Genomic DNA, 12730 nt, shown 5'->3' on the forward strand with positions numbered 1-12730 from the left:
TATCATATACACCCTTCCCCTCAACACTGGATTGCTTTGGTTTTTTCCAGAACTGGTTTTTGAAGTTTATCTGCAGTGATGTAACTGTAGCGGGCTCACTTTAATGCTGGCTTTGGTTATATAAATGTGCCAAAATGTATTTCTTCTCCTGTTGATAAACATTTAAGTTTTTGACTTTTGGTGGAGGTCAGTCACCAAAAATGCTGCAGCGAACATTCCTGCACATACCTGCTTGTGGACATGTGTGAGTCTCCCCAGAGCACATGTATAACCGGGATTGGAATGTGCACTGGAAGTCTCTCAATCTGTGGCTTTTCTTTAAACGTTGTTTATGGTGTCCTTTAGAGCAAAAGTTTTCCCTTTTCATGTGAACTCCTCTCTTTTCCTGCAATGTTTCTGCTGTTGTGTATCAAATTTTCTAAAAGCTAATCAGGGTCAGAAAGATACTCTCCCACCTTTTCTTCTACAGGTGTTAAGGTTTTGCTTTTCACCTGTCCTGTCAGTGCCGGCCAGGATGCTTTGAAGACTAAGATGCTGGTTTTGCTTCATAGGTACCAACCTTAATAAGACTTGTCCTACCGAGGAATAGTGAGGACCTCAGGACTCACTCAGACCCACAGGCCGTCCCGATTCTGAGCCGTCGGTTAACGGACATGTGCTGTGTTGTCTGTTCACTGGGCCCCAAGACGTGGCAGCTTGTGCTTCACTGAGTAATGATGCACGCCTGCTCGCTGAGTCAGCACATGGCATCGTGTTCTGGAACAAGGACATTACCAGGAAATAGCCCAGTTTTTAAATTCATCATTTAAAAATGTTACATTTTCAGCAGAATAGAAGAAGACAGGGGTCAGAAATGTTGCAGCAGAGTTAATTTATGTTTGGAAAAGTCAGAGTAGGACTTCTGGGCTAAAAATGGAAGCTGGATTATATACATCTAAAGGCTTGTAATTTATTAAAATAAAAGTTATTGAAACACTGGCAAATATAGTAAAAAAAAATACTAGTGAATTATGAGTAGACATGAAAGCCACTGTCTGTTAAGAACACGGATCTCAGACCACGGGACAGGCCCTGGCTCTAGACTCAGAGAGACCTGGGTTCACATGCTAACTCAGCCCCTTACCAGGTGACCTTGAATTGGCCACTTAACCCCTGAGCCTTAATTGCCTCATCCGTAAAATGGGAACAGTCAGTCTCTCTTGCAGGGGTTTTTGTGGGGCTTAGAAATAATGTATGCAGGAACGCCCAGGAAGAGAGGTTTAATAGAAGAGAGGAGAAGCAGAGACCAAGACCCACCTCTTACTTGTGCCTGGGGCCTGTGGTGTCACTTAATTAAAGTAGGAAATGCTAGGGGAGGGGTTGGAAGAGGGGAGGGTTGGTTTTCGGCTACTAATACACATGTCTAATATTTGGGAAACCCTCGTGGGGAATTTGGAGCTGTTGCAGGGTGTGCTAGTGGATTCTTATGTGCATCCAGCAACGTATCCATGGAGACGAAGAAAAGGTACCTTAACAACACGCTCTACGTTCTGTGAGCGGGTGGAGATGAAGCCTTGAAGGGCTGTGCATTCTCCATCTCTAGGTCCCTCCAAGGGACCATGAGGCTGGCACGTAACGAGTGCTCCAAACCACTGGAGTAGGGAATGCAGATGGATTGTTCCTGTGAAGTTTCTAGTTTCGTGAAAGAATCTATTTATTTTAAAAGCAGAAAGCATACACCTTAATTGCTCAGTTTGGTCCTTGGGATGGATCGTTGGCCATCCTCATTGGGTTATCATAAACTTTTTAGGAAGTCAAGTCTCTTCTCCCCAAGAACATTTTTTTGTGTGTTTAAAAAAAAAATGCAATCTGAGCTTTGGTTAGAGGAGCCTTAAAAAGTAACAGCAAGAGTGAGAGAGAGAAATGCAGAAGGAATCCCTGGGGGGCTGCGGGCTGCTGCTCAATTTCAGTTGCAGTTGTCAGAGTTAAAGAAAACAGTGGAGAAAATGTCTCTTCGAGGGGTCCCCGGACTGTTCTGCTCCGGAAAGGCAGCTGAGGGATGGAGCGCAGCCAGCTGGCTGGGGCTCAGATGCCGGGTGCCATGCGCCAGCCCCTGAGCTCATTCACTGCTTCTGAGTCATTTTACAGGCAGAGCTGTTTCCAGAACATCACAAGGCCCTGTACAGATGTTTGGGGGTTGGGGGAGCCAGGTAGACTTCAAGGAAGGAAGAAGCGTGTGTTTATTTTTGAAGGTTTGGTCCAGGGCTCCTGGGGGTTTGGGAGATTGATTGTCTGTGAGCACAGCTAACAGGGTGCTGGGTACCCCAGCTCTGTGAGGGAGGTGCTTCTGCTGTCCTGATCTTAACGGCGGGGGGAGGCTGAGGGACGCAGAGGGCAGTGGACCCGTGCGAGTGTCACAGTCGAAAGCTGAGCGGCTCGGTTCCGTCCCAGGTCCGTCTGAACCCAGAGTCCTCGCTCTGCTTTACCTGCTCAGCTGCTGAAAATCCCCCAGAGCAGCAAGAGTTAGTAGCCCGAGGCCGCTGCCTGGGGGGCAAGAAGTCTGCTTCCCCAGCACGTGCTCACTGTGACTTAGGGGGAGGAGAAGCAGCACAGCGGCCCTGTCCCCAGGGAGAGTGCTTCTTGTCCATTCTGTATCCGTTCTGGAAGTAGATTGAGAAGCACCCCAAGAGATCCAGTGGGTGGGAAGCAATAAAAACTTGATCCAGGGCTTCCCTGGTGGCGCAGTGGTTGAGAGTCCGCCTGCTGATGCAGGAGACGCGGGTTCGTGCCCCGGTCTGGGAAGATCCCACATGCCGCGGAGCGGCTGGGCCCATGAGCCATGGCTGCTGAGCCTGCACGTCTGGAGCCTGTGCTCCGCAACAGGAGAGGCCACAACAGTGAGAGGGCCCGCGTACCAAAAAAAAAAGAAAAACTTGATCCAGAGCAGCGGTAAGAGCCACACGAAGCCTCAGTCAGCGAACCTGTGTAGTTGAAGCCTGGTGACGCACGACCCCTCCATGTCCTCCCCGACGCCTGCTTCCACCCCACCAAGCTCCTGCTTCAGCTCCTGTGCACATCCTGTGCCTGCGATTGGCCATCGAATGCGCAAATTATTTTCAAACCCAGATATGTATCCCGGACTTTTAAGTCCACTCTCCTTAATTAATTTCTTTTTCTATGAAACACCCCTGACGGTGGAGGAGAGAGAGACACACACGTACCCCAGGAGCCCTGGGGACATATCCTGTAGCATTCATTGCATCTCCAAAATAATATTTACTTGGTTTTATGAAAAAAAGAAATCATTCACATTTATTGGGAAAATGTTCTTGGTTTGAATATGAAGTGATCTATTTTTCAAAACTTCGGGTGAGACTGAAGATCCAGGAAAATGTGGCCTGTTTATCAGGTGGTTTTTTGATCTGATTTAGAATATACACATCTTCCAGGTCATATTAGCATTTTAAAAAAATATTCCAAATGCCCAAAGGAGTCATTGATGAGGACTTTTCAGTGAGATAAAGGATGTCCCATTTAGGATATGTGTGTGACTTCACACATTCTATTAATTACCTGATTTCCGTTGTATGCCTCTCCATTCATGTCAAATAGGAAAGGGGAGGTGGCCCTTCCTGGGGTCCCTCCTGTCAGGTCCCATGAGGGCTGCTTGCCTTCTGTACGTGTAGTGCCAGCTCCTGGGGAGGGGGTGTCTTTATCAACCTCAGAAACAATGATTTTGCGTCTTCAGTTTGTGGTCCCTGCCACCTAGGAGTCTAAGGGGAGCCCCGAAGGCCAGAATGACCTCCAGGATCTTCTGGTTCTGAATTCCTCTTCACTCTGTGCTAAAGAGAAGCAAATGGCCGGGGACCGGTTCTCCTCCCGCCGCCAGTTCTGTGTGACTAGAGACTTCATCACCCCTCAGCCCTGTGGAAGCAGCAAGGGCTCAGGAACACAGTTTGGGCTGAGAACACCCCCTCCTTCCTGAGCTGTGCCTCAAGAGTCACCATACTGGTGACACGCAGCTACATGGCGAACGTTTCTCGTGGGCATTTAGCACGTACTCTCTTTTCTCCTTGGGCACAAAAGTTCCTGGCAAGCATTCTCCATCCTTGCACAGCGACTGCTGAGCCCATGCTGTGTGACGCTCTGTAGAGATCAGAGGCGGTGCGTGGCCGTCGGAGGTTGACCTGGGTCAGCGTTGCGGCATCCATACAGGTGAGCAGTACTCACACCTGAGCGTGAAGAACAGAGTTTAGCTTCTGCCTGCATCACAGTTTACACCTGCTGCCTGTCACCAATAAGCAGCTTGTTTGCGCTGTAATTCGGGAATTCTTCAGCGTGCAGCTCAGCCCTCCCATCCGTCTGAGAACAGCGCTGGGTAAACCTCCTGAGAGTTGGAGCAAGAAGGTGATCTTCTGGACCCAACTCCGCCTCAAGTGGTCACTCTGCACCACTGTTCATTCACCACTTCTAGGATGTCTCTGTAAGGTCCGTGGTTATGTCAGCAGTGTAAAAAAAAATCCAGTTAGTTATAGGTAATGTGTATGGCACTTACCATGTGCCAGGCACTTGTTATAGTGCTTTGCATTAATCATTCATTTAAGCCTCATGGTAACCCTATGAGGTAAGTATTACATTTTCCCACTTTACAGAGGAAGCAACTGAGGCACAGGGTTAGTAAGAGTTGGTGGCAGCGCTGGGCTTGGAGCTGGGCAGGCTCCTGTTCCCTTTGCTTTGGTAACTGCACGTCCTCCCGATTTTCTGTTATTTACTTTTGCTTTGGGGTCTGGTGTTTCTGGTGTTCAGTTCAAGTGTACCTTGTGCCTTGAGTCCTGTGCTGTCTTTAAACTCAGAGATGTTCTCCTCTGCTTGGGGGCTCGGTGTGGGGGGTGGGGAGAAGGAAGCCCCTCACTCCTCACACACAGGGAGGGAGGAGGGTTTGGGGTCCACCCGCCTCGGTTTGAATATTGATGGCCCTGCTTTCCTGCCCCGGGTCCCTGGGGGAAGTTGCAGACTTGATTTTCTTCTGTAGAAAGGGGACCAGGAAGGGGTACATGGAGTGCTTTATGGGAAGTCCTGGTACGTGGTGACGCACCAAGAAATCTCGGTGTCCTCCTCCATCTCTATCGTGGTGTCTCAAATCTGCCCCACACCAGGGAACGCAAACTGACCTTGCCCAGCTCAGGCTCCTCCAGCCTCCTTTTGAGAACCTTCTCTCATCTGTCACCATGACCGTGTGTGATGTGGAGCCTGCAGAAGCTGCTGAGCGCTCGAATCCCTGGTTATGTGTTTCACAGTGTCCCTGGTCCATATTCGTGGTCTATCAGGACGTGGTGCTGTGCAGCGTTACAGCCAGACCAGCACTGCCCTCCCTGGGGTCTCCCCAGCTATGGCCTCAGAATCAAGTAACTTTACCCCCAAGCGGGGGGTTCCTATGCATTTGGCACCTAAGCGGTTAACAGTCATTGTAGCTACAGGTGTGCTAAGAGAGGGTGCCCTTCTTCCCAGTGGGGCTGTTAGCACATCAAAAGGTACTTTTAAAACCTCGCTCAGTAGTACAGGTGAGAGGGGAGGGGGAAGTAATTAAGTGCCGTGTGTCACCCAGCCCAGCTCGGTAAACACTTTTTTATTATTATTCTGAGAGAACAAGAGCCATCTGACTAAATTTCAAAACCAAAAGCTGTGGCCTTAGCAAAGATTTCAGTACCTCAAACCTCAGTCAATCTGTGAAAATCGGGATGGTAGAAACCTTTCTGCAGACACACCTTTAAAACTAGTTATGTCCATTATGTGTTTTAAAACAGCTCCAAGTTTTAAAAACCAGTGACAAAACAACAGTACTTCCAAATCTCCATGTAACCTTTGTCAGCCGGGGAGAGGGCTCCCTGTTTTCAGCAGGGCAGGCAGGTCAAAGGTCATTTTCCTTATTTCCGTCAGCAGTGAGAATTCCTGTGGAGTTTCATAATCTATTTTAAATAGTACACTTTGTTGGAAAATGTTATTTTTATTTTTTTCTCGAAAAAATATTTTTCCAGCTTTATTGATAGAATTGATGTATAATATTGTATGTTGAAGGTGTACAACATGTTGATGTGACCCACTTGTATCTTGGAAAATGATTACCATCATAGCATTAGCTAACACCTCCATCCCATCACAGTAACTATCATTTCTGTAAAATCTTATTCTTAAATGACTGTATTCTTTGCTAAATACACCAGCCGATGATCTAGGATGTAGCCCCACAAGTGTAGCTTAAACAAGGCCGCCTTCTGTCGCTGGGTCAGCCAAGGATGGATTAGAGGGGGAAGGTGGGACTTGCAGAAAGAAAGGACCTGGGCTTCCCTGGTGGCGCAGTGGTTGAGAGCCCGCCTGCCGATGCAGGGGACACAGGTTCGTGCCCCGGTCTGGGAGGATCCCACATGCCGCGGAGCAGCTGGGCCCATGAGCCATGGCCGATGGGCCTACGTGTCCGGAGCCTGTGCTCCGCAACGGGAGAGACCACAGCAGTGAGAGGCCCGTGTAGCGCAAAAAAAAAAAAAAAAAAAAAAGAAAGGACCTGGATAATCCAACTCCTTCCTGTGGTTTACTTGGGCCACTGGCGTGGGGCGGGGAGGGCGATGAGTTAAACTTTTTGTATGTGTAAGGAATACGTTTTCTGTATGAGAAACGGGAACTAGAGCTCGCCAAAGAGAGATGAAAACTGCAACGCACTCCCTCTGAGAGACCATACTGTGCCTTTTTCCTGACATGCAGGCACACAGGGGTACACGGGTTGGTGGTCTGCATAGTCTCAGTGGATCAAGGCCTGGACCACTGAACTGCATTTGAGGCCCTGGAATGTGTGTGTGTGTGTTTTTTTTAAGGTGAGGAAATTCCAAAACAGAACTTACAAAAACTATCGTATGTATTGACGTATACTGACATATAGACAGTGCTTAACACTTAAAGATGCAGTGTAACTTCTGGGTGGGCAGCATCAGGAGATCACATCTCAGGTTTCATTCTGAGACTTGGGCCAATCCTGCTTCCTTTCCCAGCCCTACCCTTGTTGCGGGGGGAGGTCCCCTTCAGATGCTCAGAACCCATCCGTTGTATTAGCAATATCACATCACATCTCTCTATGTCAGCATTATAATTCTGCATCCCTTTAATTGCTACACAGAAGTCCATTGGGTGTAGGAACCACAGTGTAGTTAGTAAGCCCTCTCCTGGGACACTTATTTCTTACTTCCTTTGACTGTACAGCGCTATGTGAATACTCTTGTACTTGCTTCTTTTTTTTTTTTTTTTTTGCGGTACGGGGGCCTCTCACTGTTGTGGCCTCTCCCATTGCGGAGCACAGGCTCCGGACGTGCAGGCTCAGCGGCCACGGCTCACGGGCCCAGCTGCTCCGCGGCATGTGGGATCTTCCCGGACCGGGGCACGAACCCGTGTGCCCTGCATTGGCAGGTGGACTCTCAACCACTGCGCCACCAGGGAAGCCCATGTAGTTGCTTCTTTACCCAAGTTCTTACTTGTGTCCATAGGATGCCTTCTGAGATGGGTAATTGATGGGGCAAAATGTACTCACATATGTTTAAGGTTTTAAATTGCTCCTCCAGAAAGCTGGCAATCTTGTTTTTAGAAAAGGAAAGCAAGGGCTCCAGTGCCGAGGTTGGTGTTCCGTTTCACCCCAGGTCTCACTGCTTCTCAGTTTTGTTGTCCTAAAGTTCCGACACCACAGACAGGGCTACCCGCTGGGGTTCAGCGGCCAGGCTGACGTGGTTAGGTGTGGGCTGGAGCGGAGCACGTCGACTGCAGTGGAATCCAGTGGTGAGAACTGAGAAAAGGGAGACAGTGAATGCGGAGGCTTCCGTCACATGCTCTGGCCTCGCTCGCTGCAAACAAAGTTTAAGGACTCTGCCTTCCCAGCCCCGGTTCTGTTCAGAGCAAGCTCAACTCTCCCCCTCCCCTCCCCCTCCCCTCCCCCTCGCCTCCTTCCCGCCCTCTGCCTTGGCCCTGAGCCCTCTTTTCAGCTCCTCACCTAACTGACATCGGCCCCTGTACCTCTTCCTTAAGGCCCCCTCCCACTTCCTCCGAAATTCTCTGTGACCCTGCATCCCGGGAACCGGGAGTCTCACCATCGGAGGCTGTGTCTCCCTGTCATCATCTTCCCTCTGTTCCTGTAGTTCTTGAAATCCTGCTTCTCTTCCCATCACATCCCACACTCGGTCGCTAAGAAGTCTTCCCAGCCTTCTAGCCTTCCTCTCACCCCCAGAGCCTATGACCCTGACACATCCATTCCACGTGTGATGTAGGAGACCCCACCCCATTTTAAGTGCCTTGAAGACAAGGACCGTAATCCGTTCGCCTTCCTCCTCGGGGTGCTGAGAACCGCTCTGCCCTGCACCCGGGTGCTGGTTACATCAGTGGAGGACCAGGAACTGATGGCTACGTGGGTGGGTGGATGCAAGGCGCCTGTGGGGTGAAGTTTATTTCTGTGGAGTCTGGTGGCTCCAGCATTCCTCCAGAGGAGGGGCTGAGGACAGCATTCTGACCAGAGTGGGGGTTTGAAGCGCTTTAGAAACGGAGACAACACACGTCAAAACGTCAGGATGGAGACAAGAGCGGATGAAGATCACGGCCAGGCGCTCGCCCCGGCGCTCGCCCCGCCGGTCCCCTTTCCCGTTCTTCCTGGGCGTGTATTTCAACGTTCACTAGTTTAATGCCTTCTATTGCTTTTGTGGGATGGGGCGTGTTACACTGATTAAATTATGTCTCTCTCTCTTTTTTTTTTTTTTTTTTTTTTTTGCTGTACGCGGGCCTCTCACTGTTGTGGCCTCTCCCGTTGCGGAGCACAGGCTCCGGACGCACAGGCCCAGCGGCCATGGCTCACGGGCCCAGCCGCTCCGCGGCATATGGGATCCTCCCAGATCGGGGCACGAACCCGTATCCCCTGCATCGGCAGGCGGACTCTCAACCACTGCGCCACCAGGGAAGCCCTTTTTTTTTTTTTTTGAAAGAGCATTAATGCCCATGTCACTTCTGTTTCTTGCAGGCAACCATGGTCCTGAGCTCTGCGCACTTCTGGCTGGGATTATTTCTGGTTCCTACCGCGTGTCTGATGGAAGATGTGGTGTGGAGAGCGTAAGTGAAAGATGAAGTGGTGCCCCGGGTCCTGTCCGATGCCCTCCAGTTAGTCCTCAGTGGGCCCCAGCGTAGGGTATTAGATGCTGTGGGACTTCTAACAGGTCTCCTGCCACCTGCCAGAAACGGATATAAAGGATTTGGGGTTGTGTCTTTTTTGTTTTTTTTCTTTTAACCTGTGCTTCACCTTAACATGAGAATATAGTCAAAAAGGAGTCAGGCTGTGTGAAGGTCAAGAGAGATGTTGCTTGTACACGATTATAGGGAAGAATTTCTAAGTACAGATCCATTCCATCAGGTTTAAGGAAGATGACTCAAAATTCATTTCTCCTTCTATCTAAAAATCAATGCTACGTGATCACAGATATAACCTGGCTTTAAACCCCATGCTTAAAGGGAAATTGTATGTTTATGTAAGTCATTTCAAATCACCAGATACTTGGAATCAAGTATTCTTCATTTCTCCAAATAATTCCCAGTAGGAATCCTTCAAATATAATTCTGAAGTGTCAATTTACAAGTCTATGAGAAGATTAAATCACAAGGATGAAATTATAACATAGGTTTGATAGAAAATAATTCATGCTCGATTTTTGTTTAGACGTTTCAAAATATATTATTTCCTAAGTATCTTATGTACAATGTAAAAAAAAAAAAAGCTACTGAGTTCCAAGATAATGTAAATTTTATTTCGTCTGCGAGGAAAAGATGGAATTACTCCAAAATGAGGTCATATTGATTTTTATTTGGGGTAGGCCTGATGATACCTCCTACACTTGCCAACTTCCCTGAAAATTGCAACTCCTGGATTGGCTTTACTTTGGGCAAAGCATAATTATTTGGGGCCCCTGAGGTAGAGAATTGAGACTTTATTCCAAACCTTCCAGGAAAAGACATCAGATTTCATTTCTCTCTCTCCCTTCCTCCCATACTCAGTGAGAATTGTTCTTGCCTGACAGTTAAGGATGTTTTTGAAAAAAATCTTCATCTTGGCATTATCTTGACAACCGATGATGCCTAATGCGGAGAGGGAAGGGGAGAGAGAGAATTGTATAGCACATATTTTAGGTGGTTTTTTTTTCTTCTCTTCACTGAGTTTGACAACTGTTAGTGAACATTAAATAACTCTAATTTCTTAAATACCTTGATTTACCACTGCTTCCATTTTATCTGCTAAAACTGTATCCTTTAAATAGCAGGATCAGAATCCTTGGAAATGAAATTATAATGCCCAGGAAAGACGTTTTCTTAATCTAATAAATGAACTGGAAGAAAATGTTCGTTCTATGATTTGCTCTTGTAACATAGCCCAATTGTGGCACAATATGGTGCCTTGCCATATTTCTTCAATTTTGCAAGATCATCAAGTTAGTTTTAGGTAAATAGAACGTGGTGTTGGTTACGTCAGATCACTTTTCAGTGTACAGGGGTTGAGAACAGTGATTTGATTAGAAATCAGTCTCAGCCTATTTTAATTCAACTGTTAAATTAATGTCATGAAAAAAATTTTTTGTTGAGATTGAGATATCTGCCGAGTGAGATGCCGGCAGAAGTCTCTTTCTACCATTTCAGAGAGCGTGTCTCTGCCTCCTCATCTGCTTTCTGGATCTTTTCCAATACATTCCAAGTAGAAGTTCCCAGTCACCATGAAGCAAATTATCTATTCCCTCCAACAGGATTTGTTTTCGGTTTTTCCTGGCACTGTAAAACTAGTGCTTTTTACATTTAAACAAGGATACATCAAATGACACTGCTTCCAGCTCCACCATATGGAAAGAGTAAAAGTCATTTCCTTTCCAAGGAGCTTGCCAGCCAGGTAGGAGCAGGGTGTATTGTATGTCACCTGCAGTGTTTGCCCAAAGTATATGCCCAATTTATAACATACAGTTGATGTCTACACTATACTTATCCCTGTCCTCAAAAACAGGAACTGGGCACGTTTCTTTGGACATGTTCCCTCTGATCACAGGGCCCATGTTTTACTTCCTGTTATACTCCCAACCTGAAATATTTCTTGTTGAGTCAAGGAAATTCAGAGGCTTCTCCCAAGAAGGGAAAGCATACTATGAGTTGCTTACCTCTGATGAGACCACGATACTCAGCTGTCATTTCTCCTTCTTCAGCTTTATGTGTCCTGTTTTTCCTTCTGGCACACTGAACGAAAATATTCATCCTGATTTTCCAGAAAATCGCCCATTATTTGGTTCAAATTTTGGAATGTTTCTTGACACGCGATGTGCTAGGCTGCACCTTGGACTTGAGAAAGGAGTTTGAGTTACATGATGGGGAGTCAGGGAGTAGCTGGACAGTTTGGCTGTGGTGAGTCAGCTTGGGGCAGCACCCGGAACCTTCTGTAGATTTACGATGGTTCTTTCATCTTGCCTTGGACCAATCTTCTTCTTTTTTTTAATATTTATTTCTTAAGTTGCGCCGGGTCTTAGATGTGGCACACGGGATCTTCACTGCCACGTACAGGATCTTTAGTTGCAGCATGCGGGGTCTAGTTCCCCGACCAGGGATGAGAACCCGGGTCCCCTGCTTTGGGAGCGCAGAGTCTTAACCACTGGACTGCCAGGGAAGTCAACCTTGAACTAGTCTTAAGGCTTTTTGGTTTTGTTTTGAATTTTGGTGGCTAACTCTATTTTGAAAGAGTTTTTAAACTCCAGCACAAGGCAGGCCTGCCTTTTCACATATTTTTCTGTGTGCTCTGGTTTGCTCTGTCTTCCTGCATTTTCCCTCTTTCCTTGCCCAGGCTCTCTCCCATTTCAGGACCTGCATTGTTAACAGTAAAGAAAAAAAAACAGCATGAGGTAACTCGGTCATTTTTTCCATGAAGTCTATCAAGTTTCTGAATGAAGATCCTTTATTAGACTATCTTAAGTCAGATTTGGACACCGTATAATACCTCCTCTGTTATCCTGTTAACCAGAATTTTCATGAGGGACCAAACTAACACATCTTTTATTAAAATAACTGATTGATTATATGTGATACCTGGCTAATGAATATTTTTATTACACGCACGAAGTTTAAATTGCCCAGAACTATTTTAATATCCTTTAGCTTACGTGCTTCCAAAGTGTTTACCTATGACAGCATTTTTAGGTAAGCTGCCATGTACTTACACTCATCGAGGAGAAATTCATTTATGTTGCTTTATAAAAATAATATAAAGCTCAAGGCCACGGAACTTAGGAACCCATCTCCTTTTGTCTAGCTGTATCTCTTGTACCTTACCAGTCAGCACACGATGCATTCAGCAAGTCCAGAATGACTTCATTTCCTTATTATAATCCCAGATAGGCAGTTCAGTGGAAATAAAAGGTAATAAGAAATTCCTGTGTACAACGGGGCCTTGATTTTTTTTTAATACTTTCTAACTAGACTATAATTTCTTTGAAGCACATTGTATTTATATTTGCATCCCCATTTAGAATTTAACATTTCCTTCTGACTTGCTCTCCTTCCATAAGAAAAGAAAGAAAGAGTCCAGTAAAAAAGTTTCAGAAACAAGAAGATGAAAAGTTCAAGATTCTAAGCCAACTTATTTATTTCAAAAATCCCTAGTAACCTGGAGATACTCCTGCTCTATCTGAAGGCTCACTGTGGGTTACCACACTCC

The 12730-nt window shown here is 46.8% G+C and overlaps 1 protein-coding gene across 1 annotated transcript in view; it reads left to right on the forward strand.

Annotated features, from left to right (window-relative positions):
• LOC132477650 (phospholipid-transporting ATPase IB) overlaps positions 1-12730 on the forward strand; it is a 451641-nt gene that overhangs the window by 393870 nt on the left and 45041 nt on the right. Inside the window, exon 33 of the mRNA XM_060080119.1 lies at positions 9020-9108. Within this exon, the coding sequence (XP_059936102.1) occupies positions 9020-9108 (89 nt within the window). The remainder of the gene's footprint in view (positions 1-9019; positions 9109-12730) is intronic.

Source organism: Mesoplodon densirostris, chromosome 17 (genome assembly GCF_025265405.1).
Source record: "Mesoplodon densirostris isolate mMesDen1 chromosome 17, mMesDen1 primary haplotype, whole genome shotgun sequence".
Classification (NCBI taxonomy): domain Eukaryota; kingdom Metazoa; phylum Chordata; class Mammalia; order Artiodactyla; family Ziphiidae; genus Mesoplodon; species Mesoplodon densirostris.